This window comes from Ciconia boyciana, chromosome 1 (genome assembly GCF_034638445.1).
Source record: "Ciconia boyciana chromosome 1, ASM3463844v1, whole genome shotgun sequence".
Taxonomy (NCBI): Eukaryota; Metazoa; Chordata; class Aves; order Ciconiiformes; family Ciconiidae; genus Ciconia; species Ciconia boyciana.
In genome coordinates, this window is record NC_132934.1 from 200,463,802 (window position 1) to 200,477,404 (window position 13,603).

General features: G+C 45.3%; 1 protein-coding gene across 1 annotated transcript; it reads left to right on the forward strand.

The window, feature by feature from the left end:
* The first annotated feature begins 1,737 nt into the window (after positions 1 to 1,737).
* On the forward strand, positions 1,738 to 5,950 carry LOC140648654 (gap junction beta-2 protein-like). Its single transcript, XM_072855002.1, has 2 exons — positions 1,738 to 1,873; positions 4,373 to 5,950. Exon 2 carries the CDS (start codon positions 4,395 to 4,397, stop codon positions 5,070 to 5,072), a length of 678 nt encoding a protein of 225 aa, XP_072711103.1. The 5' UTR covers positions 1,738 to 1,873; positions 4,373 to 4,394; the 3' UTR covers positions 5,073 to 5,950.
* The last annotated feature ends 7,653 nt before the right edge of the window (positions 5,951 to 13,603 follow it).

Sequence of the window (13,603 nt, forward strand, 5' to 3'; positions counted from 1 at the left end):
GATTTTTGGTCACAGTGTTTTAAAAAGCAAAGACCCTTTATTGTGTTGTAATCAAGCGTCATTTAACAGAAGTCATTCTTGGTTGGATGCTTTGGGTGAAGCGCAGACTGTGTGAGGCAGACCTGAGCCTGACAGCAATACTGGGTGTACTTTACTATCAAAGCCCAAGGCGAGGGCTGCAGCGCTGATCCAACTACTTCATGCCTGGCTGGCCATGGCCTCCATCCTCAGAAGCTTTCCTTAAAGATGGGGTTTAAAGGACAGTATAACTACAAGAGCCCTTTTTAATTTTTTTATTGTCAACGACAGAGCTCAAGCTCCAGAAAAATAACACCTAGTGACTTTTCATATGGCAAGTAACTCTTCGATTCACTCTTTGTACTTTCTGCTAGATTATTTTCTCTCACAAGAACAACTTTAGCCTCCCGCTTTGTGCAGCAGCAGTGAAATCAAGGTTGTGCACACTAGTGAGGATACCAGAAAGGTTTCTTACAAGAAAGCTCACAAAACTTCAAAGGGAAAACAACCGTAAGTCTAACTTCTATCCTGCCCTTAAGCTGCCTGCTGCCCTTGTTATCCCTACATCTGGCTACCAAGATCATTCACAGAATCACAGAATCGTACAGGTTGGAAAAGACCTTTAAGATCATCAAGTCCAACCGTAAACCTAACACTACCAAGACCACCACTACACCATGTCCCTAAGCACCTCATCCAAACGTCTTTTAAATACTTCCAGGGATGGCGACTCAACCACTTCTCTGGGCAGCCTGTTCCAATGCTTGATAACCCTTTCAGTGAAGTAAAATTTCCTAATATCCGGTCTAAATCTCCCCTGGCACAACTTGAGGCCATTTCCTCTCGTCCTATCACTTGTTACCTGGGAGAAGAGACTGACTCCCACCTCTCTACAACCTCCTTTCAGGTAGCTGTAGAGAGCGATAAGGTCTCCCCTCAGCCTCCTTTTCTCAAGGCTAAACAACCCCAGTTCCCTCAGCCGCTCCTCATCAGACTTGTGCTCTAAGCCCTTCACTTGTGCTCTAAGCCCTTCGTTGCTCTTCTTTGGACAAATTCAATTTGTTAGTATCAAATTAGCAGTTAGTTTATCTCTTCCTTGTCTTCCAAACTCAAGCCATCTACGAAGATCTCTGAGGTTTCTTTCTGCAGCCCTGCCTCACCCTGCAGAAAGCCTCTGGGATCTGCATTTTATCTGACCGTTGTCCGAATTGGCTCACGGGGACGATTTCCTCGGGCTGCCACGACACTGGGGCAGTTTCGGAGGGACCCACAGGACTGGATTTCCCTCCGGGACACGTTTTCTGCTAACACGCAGGAATCAATCCCGGCGCAGGGCCGCACTTGCAGGGTACCGAGCCCACTCTGCCCGATGCTCCTCCCTTGGCAGGGCTCTGGGCGAGGACGTTCCGGATGAACTCGAGGGCGCTCCCCGTGGGGGGCACCGGGGGCTGTTGGGGCCGCGGCAGCCCCGCTCCGTCCCGAGCAGCTCCCGCTCCGCGCGGGGCGGGCACGGCAGAGCCCACTGCTGCCGGCCTCGGCCCGGCCCCGCGGTCCTGCCCCGGGGCGGAGATGGGCGCCCCACACCCGGCCCCGGCCCCGGCCCCGGCCCCCGCCCGCCCCGCGCTCTCCGCCGCCTCCGCGGGCGGCATGAGGAGCCGGGCACGGGTGGAGGCGGGCGGGGGGCGGGTTAAAAGCGACGGCAGGTGAACGGGGAGGGACCTTAAAGCTCCGGGGCGGTGAGGCTGGGACCGGCCGCTCCGCAGGCGCCACCGGACCCACCCGGGAGCGGAGCAGCGCAGCGCAGCGCGGCGCGGCGCACCGGTCGCGTCCCGGGTGCCCTGCCGAGCCGTGCCAGGTGAGGGTCCGGAGCGGCTCCCGTGTGCTGGAGCGGTGGGATCGGGATTCGGCTGTGCGCCCCCCGAGCGGGCCGGGATCCGTGTGGTGTGCCGGAGTGGGGCCCGGGCCGGCGGCGTCCCCGGCGGGGCCGGGGCGGCCGCGGGCAGCGGAGAGGGGCGCTGCGAGGCTGGGGTGGTCACGCCGCAGCTCCGTCCCCCGGTTGCCTGCGCGGACTGTCGGCGAGGCAGCCGCGCTGGGCTTGGGGCTGGCCGCCCCCAGCCCCGGGACTGTCCGAGGCGGCGGGGCTGCGGGTCCGGGCGGCGCGGCGCTGGCGGGCCCGGGGCGGGCGGCAGCCTGCTGGGGCGCTCCCGCAGCGCAGCCGGTTCCGGGAGGAGCCGTCGGGCCTCAAAGCCAAAACTGGCGTTTACAAACGGGTGTCTGCTGACAGGAGCCGGCTGCAATCGGCTGTGGCGTTTCCCGCCTCAAAAGGCTCGCTGCGGGCTCCGTGTCCGCCCCAGCGCTCCTGCCGCTCCGGCGTTCAGCGGGAGCCAAGCTGGGCGCAGAGCGGGGGATAGGCTGGGAGCTGCCTCAAGGCGTCCAGCATGTAACCACGGAGTGGGGATTTCGAGTGCTTTCCAGTAAATGATGTCTTGGTTGGCGGGGTGGGTGTCCCGGCAGATGTACTCAGTCCCCACAGCCAACTGCAGTGTTTCTGTAGTGGCAGATGAGCAGGGGGAGATGTTGGGTTTTCCTCCCAAACTTGCAGCACTGGTTGAGAACGGCAGTGTGAGCCTGCGCTTGGAGCCCAGGCTGTTCATCCCACTGGGATATACACTTCAAATACTTTCCGTCAGTTCTGATTAGCTCCTTGTGAAGGTTTTGTTGACTTTATTTTAATGACTATGCAACAGACATGAGGAAATTCTTAACAGAAAGATGCAGGTATCTGATCATAGCCTAGAGTTTATGTCAGTGTAAAAACTTGCATAAAATGCTGCCAGTTTCAGCAGAGACAAAACATGAGAAGTCTAAGGAATTCCAGCCACCTTCTCAATGCCTTTTTTTTTTTTTTTTTTTTTTTTGTCTTACCCTATTTCACCTTTCCTCATCACATTAAATCTGACCTCTCCCTCTTGCCTTAAGGCTTGTCTGTACAAGCTAGGCCCTTGTACCAAGGGTATGTGTTGGGGCACATTAGTCCTTTAGTTGTCTTGTAACTACACCAGGGTAGAGAAGTTCTTTTTTTTTTTTTTCTCTGTTATGTGAGAATGAGAGATTTTGAAAACTTTGATCAGTGTGGTGTTGCAAGGTATCATGCTCTCCCCACAGCACACAGACTGCGCCAAGAGGAGACGGAGCTCTTATCCATGGCCAGTGTGGCTCTCCCACATAGCAAAGTTGAGCCCTAGCCTTGAAAGATGATGGACCAGCTCTGCAAGTTCCCAGCTCTGCTTTCAAAGTGTTTTGTCCGATTCAGTGATAGTTTCCAAATGGCTGCGATCAGTGAAAGCTGAGCCCTGAGACTGAATTCTGACTTCAGCAAAGCTTATGTTTATCTTTCAAAGGGGCAAAGAGTGTGGATTTTGGTTTTCAAGAGTGGAGGGAAAGGAGGAAAGCTGAAATGGAGCTTCCCTAAAGTTTGACCTCCTGTTTATTCTGCTAGGGTGTGATAGCATCTAGAAAATCAGCATAAACTCTTTAGCGGAGGGCTTTTTCCTCCCAACTCTATGGCTCTGCTTGTCTCCTTTTTGGATGAGATGGCAATGAATGTGGAAGGGCAGGCTCTGTGGTATCTTACTTTGCCTGTTGGTTTGTGCTATATATGCATGCAGCCCTGACAGAGCCGGCCTGAGGCTTCTCAGCAGTGTTGGCAAAATCAAATGCTGTACTTTTGAGATGAAGCGCCTGCCAAGAAAGGGACATGTCTGAGCTACAGCAGAAAGCCTTGGAGGCCTGCTGGAGGTGTCTGGGAGGAGCGAGGGCTTCTGCTGAAGAAGGCCAAGTAGTACTTACCTCCGAGGCAAATAAAGCACCAGCCCAGCCTTCTAGGGCTGTGGCGTTGACAAATCCTATGAAAACTACTAGAGAAGTCTCTACTTTGTCTAGATGTGGCCTTAACTCATGCAGTGATAGTAACTTCTATTGCTTTGGGAAATACACTGAGAGGCAAAATACTGATGAGAGTCAACCACAGGAAGGGAAATATCTCAAGAAAGGGAAGGAAGGCATAGAGGATGCACGGAGAAAATGTATTTGAAGATGTAACTTACTTCCTGCCCAAAGCCTTGTTGAGAAATGTATCAAGGTATGCTTGCTTGTCCCATCATAAGTACACAGAAGGAGAGAGTTTAATAAGCTGTTTGAATCCATAAACTTATGGGTGACATTAATGAAAGTGACTTCCATTTGCCTATGACTCATGAGTGAGTGCTAGGAAGCCCTCTCGTTTGTAGAAGGTCTAGAGCTGATTTTTTACCCTTTGAAAACTGACCATTTGGTGTATTGCATCATCCTGCAGGTAAAAGGACACAGAAGAGAAGATGGACTGGGGAACTCTGCAGGACGTTTTAGGAGGTGTAAATAAACATTCAACCAGTATCGGGAAGATATGGCTCACAGTCCTGTTCATCTTCCGAATCATGATCCTGGTTGTGGCTGCAGAGAGAGTCTGGGGAGATGAACAACAAGATTTTGTCTGCAACACTCTGCAACCTGGTTGCAAGAATGTTTGCTATGATCACTTTTTCCCCATCTCTCACATCAGACTCTGGGCCCTGCAGCTGATCTTTGTTTCTACACCTGCGCTGCTGGTGGCCATGCATGTAGCTTACACCAGGCACGAGAAGAAAAGGCGGTTCAGAAATGGTGAGAAAATTGATATTGAAGAGCTGAAAAATGAAAAGATTCACATTCGGGGCTCCCTGTGGTGGACGTACACCAGCAGCATCTTCTTCAGGATTGTCTTTGAAGCAGTCTTCATGTACGTGTTCTATTACATGTACGATGGGTTCCAGATGCCTCGCCTGGTGAAGTGCAATGCATGGCCCTGCCCCAACACAGTGGATTGTTTTGTGTCTCGGCCCACTGAGAAAACCACATTTACTATTTTCATGCTTGCTGTGTCTGGGATCTGCATGATGTTGAATCTGGCTGAGTTGTGTTACCTAGTGGTAAAAATTTGCATGAAAGAATCCAGGAAAACAACAATTTTAAAATAATTCCCCAGTTTCAGGATTTCCTAGCTCCCCATTTCCCTCAAACTTTCTTAGGTGTCAGAAAACAATCAGCAATATTTTCAAACTTGAGGAAAAGGATAAAAATGAAAGTTCATTCATGTTTTAGAAATGACAGCCTCCCTGGGAAGCTGCCACTGAGGCAGGTTTTAAAGGTCATGAGCTAATTCAGTATTCCTGCATCCACAAATAGAGAGAGCAGCCTTCTGGCAGCAGCTTTTCCAAGTATGCTCTGTCCCCGTTGTTGGGACAGAGTCACTTTTCAAAAAGTGGGAGTGGAAAGGCCCGGAGAAGGCTCTGGTGCCCAAAGGAGAGCCAGGAATCACAAATGCACTGTGTCATCTTCAGAGGTGAGCCGGTAACAAAGGGTTTCAGTCAAAAGTGGGGTGAAGGGTTTTTGAGGGGCTTGTGAAAGGGAAGAAGACAGGGAGGTAATTGTGTTTATAGCAGGTGTCCTATTCTCTCTCTCAACTGTTTTGGAGAGCAAGGAAAGGGCCTAGGAACACAGGTATTCCATGGCAATGCATGCTATCAGCTCTGCTGGGCACCAGCAATGGGTTTTATCTTTTTGTCTCCTCACCTGCACTGAGGAGCGTCTCCGACAGGGTTGGGGGTGGCCAGTCTCAACTGCTTGTGAATGTTATTGGGTCAGTGCTGCCTCTGTCCACTCACAGGGGCTGCAGCAGTGGGAGGAATTAAGTTTGTTTTTCAATTCTCTTCGTCAGACGAAAAAAAGGATTGTCACCTTTGAGAAGGAGGGCGCAGTGCAACTGTCTTCCTCCTTCTCTTGTTTTCCCCAACACTTTGTGAAGAATCTCAGTACAGTAGATTTCATTCAATGAAGAGACTTTTTACCACCTGACTGTGCCTCCTTCAGCTGTGTACCTTTAAAAGTTTTTTTTTTTCAGTAAAAGCCAAGAAAAATTGCCTTGTTTCATTCTGTTTGTTATCCAAAAGAATTGCTTGAACACTTACAGCATGATATGCAGTAGATTGCAGCTACCAGTGCCTTCCATTAGTCCCTTTTTCCTATCCAACCTGCACAGCTTTTCTTCATAAAACCTTCTCCCTATCTGAGGTACCTCTCAAGTAAGTCCATCCAACCACTCCCAACCTCTGACATTCCACAGTGTGAGACTGAATCACCCTTGCTTTTCTTAACAGTAGCTCTAGCAGGAATTACAGGCAGCTTGCAGAGCTAAAATAGCAAAGGGATCCAATCAGAAATGAGGAGGAACTTGATATTTTTCTTAAAGTTCACATTGCTGAGCTGTGAATTGTATATTACTAACTTGAAGAACTATGTGAGTCAGTCTGGTCTTGTCTCTCCAAAGTAGTCTCAAAACGTGTTTTATGCCTGCCATAGGCAGCTACACCAGCACATACAGCAACACAGTTTATCTCCCAAGTATCTGCCCATTGAACCCACTTCTAGAAAACTGGCTATTTCTCTTCCTTAGCTTTAATAACTGGCTTTTCCCCAAAATGAATGAGTGCTATCTCAGCCTCTCTATTTGCATCCATCTCTTACTGTACACTTAAGTTTATCACTGTTGAGGTAAACAAAGCTGCATTAATTAAGACTCATGACCCCTCACTGTGCACTGGAAGCAGAGCATAAGCAGGCTCCCGTTGCTTGTGAGCCTCATCCAGTGTTACAACTTGACTGCAGATGGAAATCTGTCATCTAAGAGAGAAGCAAGAAAAACAAAAACACCATCCTCAGAAGCATGAACAAAAAGATGGAAAGTCATTAATAATGAACTGAACTGGAAACTTGGACTGTGAAAACATCCTTAATTCAACTCTAAAGAACAAAGCTTGGCACATATCAGGTTTGTGCTTGGTAAAGTTCCTGCATTGTTCTGTGTACAAGTACGAAGACAACAAACTATCTACGCTTCCAGTGCTCTAGTATTACATTTCTTTGGTAACAACAGGGGTTTTTTTTTCTGAAATTATAATTAAAGCACTCTTGTGGTATCTGTTTTCTGCATTACTTGTACATGCCGTGTATTACCTAACATGTCTAATGAAAATCTGTTTACCATAATGGAAAATGTATGTACCAATACTACATTTAATAGCCAAGGGCTACTGTAAGGATGTTAGCTTTCTGCTGCAGGTTGGTTTTTCAATTGGTTTCATTGCCTGTTATCCTGCAGACTTCATGAGCTGATAGTGGAAGGTCACATATGTGACCCCTACTAGAAATCAAATGTGCTGCCTAAGTCAGCCTTGTACTAGAAGAACTGCAGCTGAAAAAGGCTGGAGATAAATAACTTAACTGGCTCCACAGGGGAGAGAGTTTGTTTTCCCAGCCTGCCTTTGGGTTTAACTGGAACCTGGAATGAGGCACACCAAAACTGGTAACACTATGAGGTTATCTTCAACTAGCAGTTTAGCAACCAGATTATCATGCAGGGAAAAAAGATAGAAATAGGGAAAGTGTCTGGAAGGGGCCAAGAGAGGGCTTTGATCCAGAACTGCAGCATCAGGTGATAATTAGCTCTATCAGGACATATTTACTGTCTGACATTTCTGTGTATATTAAATTTGGCTAAATAGCTGCTTTGTAGGGAAAAAAAGTTCAGATACTTCATGGGAACATAGGAATTGCACCTATTTCTACATGTGCTACACTGCATGGTTGACCTACAAATGGATTTCGTCCAGATTAAAATACAATGCTGTGTTGAAATTGTGTGTGTTCTTTCCTGAAATACACTAGAAGTGTCTGCATTTTTGGCACTTGGTTCCTAGACTCTTGTCAGAATGAAGGCTGCAAGAGTGTTGAAAACTGAAGCAGCAAATCTGAAGTCATGACTGTAAAAGAGGCTGATTCCTCACTGTCCAGCGTCCAGTGTAGTAGGATATAGTGTCAAATAATGTGGTATCAGAACTGGGAAGTGTAGGAGTGGGACTGGCTAGAATTTTACCGTGATTGAAATCACCCGGAGAAATCACCATTGACTTCATCAAGCTAAACTGTCATCCAAAACCTTGAAACCAAAACTACAAACATGTTTGTCAGAAAGGGGGAGGGGGGGAGGGGAAGCAAACTTCACTGTTAACTCATAGACCCAGCTAGAGAAAAACCCCTAACTCCCAAGGAGAAAGACTGATTTAAAAGGAAGTCAGAAGGATAAATCTGTATTTATGACTTCTGGATACAGAAGTAGCTTTATTAAAGGTTTTATTAGACAAAAATAAAAAAAATCCTTCAGATGTTTTCCAGTTATCAGCCAATGTACTGTGTTATTTCCTGTCTGACAGCAAGACTATAAAAGACAAATTATATGGTCCATACAGAGAAGACCACTCCTGTACCACGGAGGTTCAATTGAAAGTAGCAACACTGTTAAAAGTTGCTTTGTTTTGTAAACAGTGTACTGCAGCAAGTAAGCAACAGCTAAGAGCACTTTACTACAAACTGAACTTGGTGAAAATGAATCGCTTTTTTCCCCTAATCGTAATTCCCTCCCCTGCAACTTAGGCTAATGTGTTTTACTAGGCAACAAAGTCACACTCAAAAAATTGCACTGTATTTTGTGGTCACCTGTTCTGATGTTCAGGACAGCCACTACCCTGGCTGTTAATTAGAGGTTTCTTTGGATTTTCACCATCTTATTATCTATACAGTCATTTGAACCTGTTTGTAGACAGTGGCAAGAGTAATGGTAACTATCTGAGGCTTAATGAGCTAAGACTAATGGTAATGATCTTCAAGATAGTTCAGGAGGTACAGATACTTTTTTCCCCATCTGACCAACCCAGCTTGTCATTGTCATTTTCTTTCACAGAATATATTTCTCTTCTGTAAAGCTGGTCCAGCTCTGACCTGGGTATTTTCCCTCTAAGCCTTCCCAGACACCAAAAAAAGGTCTTTATAACCTAGGTTTGGAAATTTATTAAGCTTTAATCAGCAGGTCCAGCTGAGGAAACAAGTCACATCTCTGACTTTCCACCTTTGAGAGCATAGCTTGCCCCTGCTATGGATGGTCCCCCAGTACTACCATAGAATTCAACCCCAGAATTGGCCACATAATTGCACATACCTTCTCCCTTTTTCTGCCTGTTAAATCACTGCCACTAACTCAATGATTATTTTACATCTGCCTGCTCTATGCTCAATCCGTTGTATTTGAATAAGCCATCTACTAAAAAATATCCTCTCCAAGAGTAGCACCAGGTAGCCAGACGCTTGCATAAGCGTTTATGGTAAGGGAGTGATATAGTATCAATATGACATACAGTTTAGGGAAGTATGTTTTGAGTGAACTGATAGAGGACTTATACAGTTGAGCTATGAATCACTGCAGGTTGTGGATGAATGTTTCGAACAGCAGTGTATGTTCTGCGTGCTGCTAAGAACCAGCATTTCACTCAGCCTGGCACAGTAGCCAGGATAACAAATGCTGTAGTGTGTGAATGCAGTCACACTGGACTGAAGCAGGTGGCATTTTTCAGTGGACAAACTGTGCTGGGCAGGCTTACTTGCTTAGGCAAGGTGTATCTTTTCTGTTGTCTTGTCAATGATGGTAACACAGGCTTGTCAGCTGGGAAAGACAATAGCAGTCTTAAAACTGTTTAAGTTGGGATCATGAAATTTGCTTTAAAAGTGTTTTGCAGATCATTTTCTACTGAGGTTCAATCTTTAAGACAACACAAAAATCCCTCCCACACCTCTAAGTGATCCACACATTAGCAGGAATGCTGCACCTTCTTTTGATGGGGTGACTGGAAGACTTGTTATCTGTTTGGTATCCAACTATCAACATTTCTTTTGTCACAAGACTTCTTTCACTTGATTTGAAAGTATTACAGCGGTCCTAGTACAGAGTTAACCCTGAATCTCACTGTTTCTGGGTTTCCCCAACTGAAAGATAAAGGTGACAACTATGTCATGTTCACAAGGAGCAGAACAGTAATCAAGGGTTGTTTGTTAAGATCATTGCAACAGGTGCCAGAAAAATATTTTATAATTATTGTGTGGTCAAGGTTTCAAACCTATTGTATGTTGCATCATTAGTGTAATGCCTACTTAGGGTTAGTCATGTCCCTGCCCTAGGTGTTGCATCCTTTCCAAGGACTGAGTGTTTAATATACAGTTTAAATAGCTTCCACAATCTCTTCAGCACAAATGAACAAAAACAATCTATACACTTACCCACATACATGTGCACACAGACACAGAGGAACAAACTGACTAAACCATTATCTCACTGTTATCTGATAGAAGACTGAGACATTGCAACATGGATTTGTCAGGAATAATTTCTGCCTATGCCATGATAAAAGCTTTTATGTGTAGCAGTAAAATAGTTATTAATGACTCAATGTCAGAGTGTAAGGATCCACCAAATGGCATAAACTGTATGCAGCTGGGAGGAGCTGCAGGTACATGGGAAGACAGGCTTAGAATTCACTAAGAACTTTATCACCAGGAGAAATGGTTTAACAAAAGCAGTTTGAGAAGTTAAGAAGGACTAAATGCTACTATTGTGAAACACTAAGCACTTGCAGAACTGTAGGATGGAGACCTGTTCTGAACCAAAGAAGAGTTTTGTAGGGAAGAGCTGGAGTTTGTAGTAGATCATCAGTGGAACATGAGTCAATAACATTGTTGACATGGAAAAATATAATCCTGGTATGCATTAAAGGTTTGTAAAAAATAGGATGTTTGAAATGATGTTTCCACTCTTCTTAGCACCTGAAAGTCCTTATCTGGACCCTACCTTGGGGTGCCATCTGCCCAAAAAGCCCATTTAAGAGCTGGAGAAATCCAGGAGTCAGGAATAATATACGACCACATGTCTAAAACACAGAGCCTGTGAGGAAACCCTGAAAGAAATGAGTTGGCCTGGAAAAGTCTGAGGAAAGACCCAACAGCACTCTTCAAATGTGTAAAAGATTGTGGCAAAGAAGGTGAAGATGTTGCTCTTTACATCCACTGGCAACAGGACAAGACAGACAACAGGATTATGTTGCAATGAGATGTAGGCTAGTCACTGCAAAACCTCTCTGTGAAGATGGCTAAGCATTGAGTTGGATGACAGGCTTTGCATCACTGAAGATTGTTAAATGGCAACTCAGCCCAACATCTGATGAGGATGGTCTAGGTATAGGACTCTGCTCTAGGACACAGGGAACTTCTAAAATCCGTGAGGAAGGGGACCCCAACTGAAAGAGTCAGTTGTACAGGTTCCTTTTGCTGAGCCAAAGCTCAGACGCTGAATAAAAATCTTTTTCATATAAACTCAAGTCTACTTGTCAGTGCAGGGTCTATCCAGCATGATCTCTGTCAGCATGGTCCCTTTGTGCTTTTAGCAATTGTAATAATACATTCTTGCACTATAATAAATTCCACCTGACAAAGCATATGAGGTGGCATTGTAAGTAAATAAAATTGTAACTAATATAAATGAAGTTGGTGATGGAATGTATTATTTTTTCTTCTCAGCAGAGTGGGTAAAAAGCTCCTTCTGCCTCGTTTTTGTATTTCACAAAATAGGCATTCCTCCCAGCCGGAGGAAGACTGAAATCCAGATCAATTTTCAGTTTTGCTGCCCAGTTGACTATTTATGCAAACTTTGGTGGAGTTCACTGAAGCCTGGCCTGCATCCAGGAGAATTTTCACAGCAATAGCATGCTGTTTCGTGTTACTGGTTTCTTTCATTTCAAAGGCAGACCATCATGTTGTGCAGCAGTTTGAATTTTGTAGAGAAATTTTCCTATACATGAGCTTGTTTTTCTATTTCAAAGCAAGATATCTATTGCTGTTCCCTTCTGTGGAAAGTAGCCAGTATTTGAGGCCTTTACAAATTCATCATGCATGTCAGCAGGGCATATTCCTGGTAAAACATACCATATTTGCTCTCATCCTGAATACAATGAAAAAGAACATCCTTGTTTAGGAGCTTTGGTTGTGGTTTGGCACTATGAATTGTTCACTGGTAGTATTAGTTTAAGGCATTAACACTGTTGTCATCCCTTCCTGCTCATTCTTATCCTGCCTGTGCCTCTCTCCCACCCCATTCAACACAGTGACTCCACTCCAGGACCTTTACTGTGCCAGCACAGTTGTTTGCACAGCTGCCCTCAGCGCTGGATTGTCTGACTGTTTTAGCTGATGAAGAAACCAATGTTTCACTTTGCTGGATTGTTTTTTAGCTGGATCAGTTCCTTGATCTGTCTTACAGGGAGGCCACATGAACTTTTATGCTGACGTGACTGTGGGGCAGTAAGCCATGGTATTGGGCAAGAAGAGCTGTAGGGAGTGAGCGGAAGGGGTGAAGGGAATGGCAACACGTTAAATTGTATTTGCTGCTACACACACTGTAATTTCAAACCACAGCCTCTGGCTGTATTTTCATAAGTGACTGCTACTAGAAAGGCAAAAGTCTTACTGCCTTTTCCCTCCTTCGCTGCTGTACCCTCCCCTGCTCTCTACTCCTCTCTACTGGCCCTGCTTCTCACCTACTGGCCATCTTCTCCCTTGTTCCAACACAATCTCTCAACCTTTGTATGAGTTGATTTAACTCACTATCTCAGCAAAGAACTACTCAAACTCTGCATTTAGATTTGTTTTCAGCTCAGTTAGCTTTCTGTCAGGCTTGTGGCAGGCATCAATGTATTTCAAATATCAATATTTTTATTTCTTCATGTTTCTGCCTGTAGTGTGGAAAAAAAAGCATCGCATCATGACAGAATGATAAAAAGCATAATTCCTCTTAGGATTCTGCATGTCCTGTGTCTCTCGTTTTTGATTCTTCCTCCTAACAGATGCCTGGCTTGTACAGTTATAGTTCTTCCTCTGCCACATCTCACATGGAGCTTTTGCTTCCATGAAGATGACCTCACTGCTACATATCCCAGAGCAGTCTGATTTTTTTGTTTTATTAGAAGAATTCCCACAGTTTCCAAAGGACTTTCAAGAGGAAGCCTGTTCTGGTGGGTAAAACGCCAGCCTAGGATCTTGGTGCCATTGTCAGAACCGTATAACCTAGGATGAGTCATTAAGTCTTCCTGTGCCTCCATTCCTACAAACTAGAAGTCACAATAACTCTTCCTACAAACTAGAAATACAAATAATTCTTCCTGTCACCAGTTCTTATTTGTTAATATGCTGTGTTCTCTGACGTGCTTGTCAGTAGAACAGAACGCTAATCACTAATTGGTACAATAATAATAATTACTATATAATACGAGATTAAACTACTACTTCAGTCTTTTTATTACCATTTTATTTATTAGTTAATTAGTTCTAAATTCGTTCAATTCATCCATGCAGAAAACAACTAGAGAAGAAAAGATTTTAATCCTCCTTGCTCCAAACTGTGCCTCCTGAGGTCGCAGTACCCTTTCTCAGCATTTAAATATCTGTAGTGCCATCTTCTGTAGCACAGCGGCATGTCAAGCGCAATTCTTTTTATTGACATACCACGCAGTGCCACAAGAAGCTGACCTGAAGGTATTTGTAGCTCTTTTTTTAGGCTGACTATGTGGACAGAACG

Bases quoted from the DNA above. Each gene is read 5' to 3' on its own strand.
- LOC140648654 (XM_072855002.1), top strand. From the start codon at position 4,395: ATGGACTGGGGAACTCTGCAGGACGTTTTAGGAGGTGTAAATAAACAT.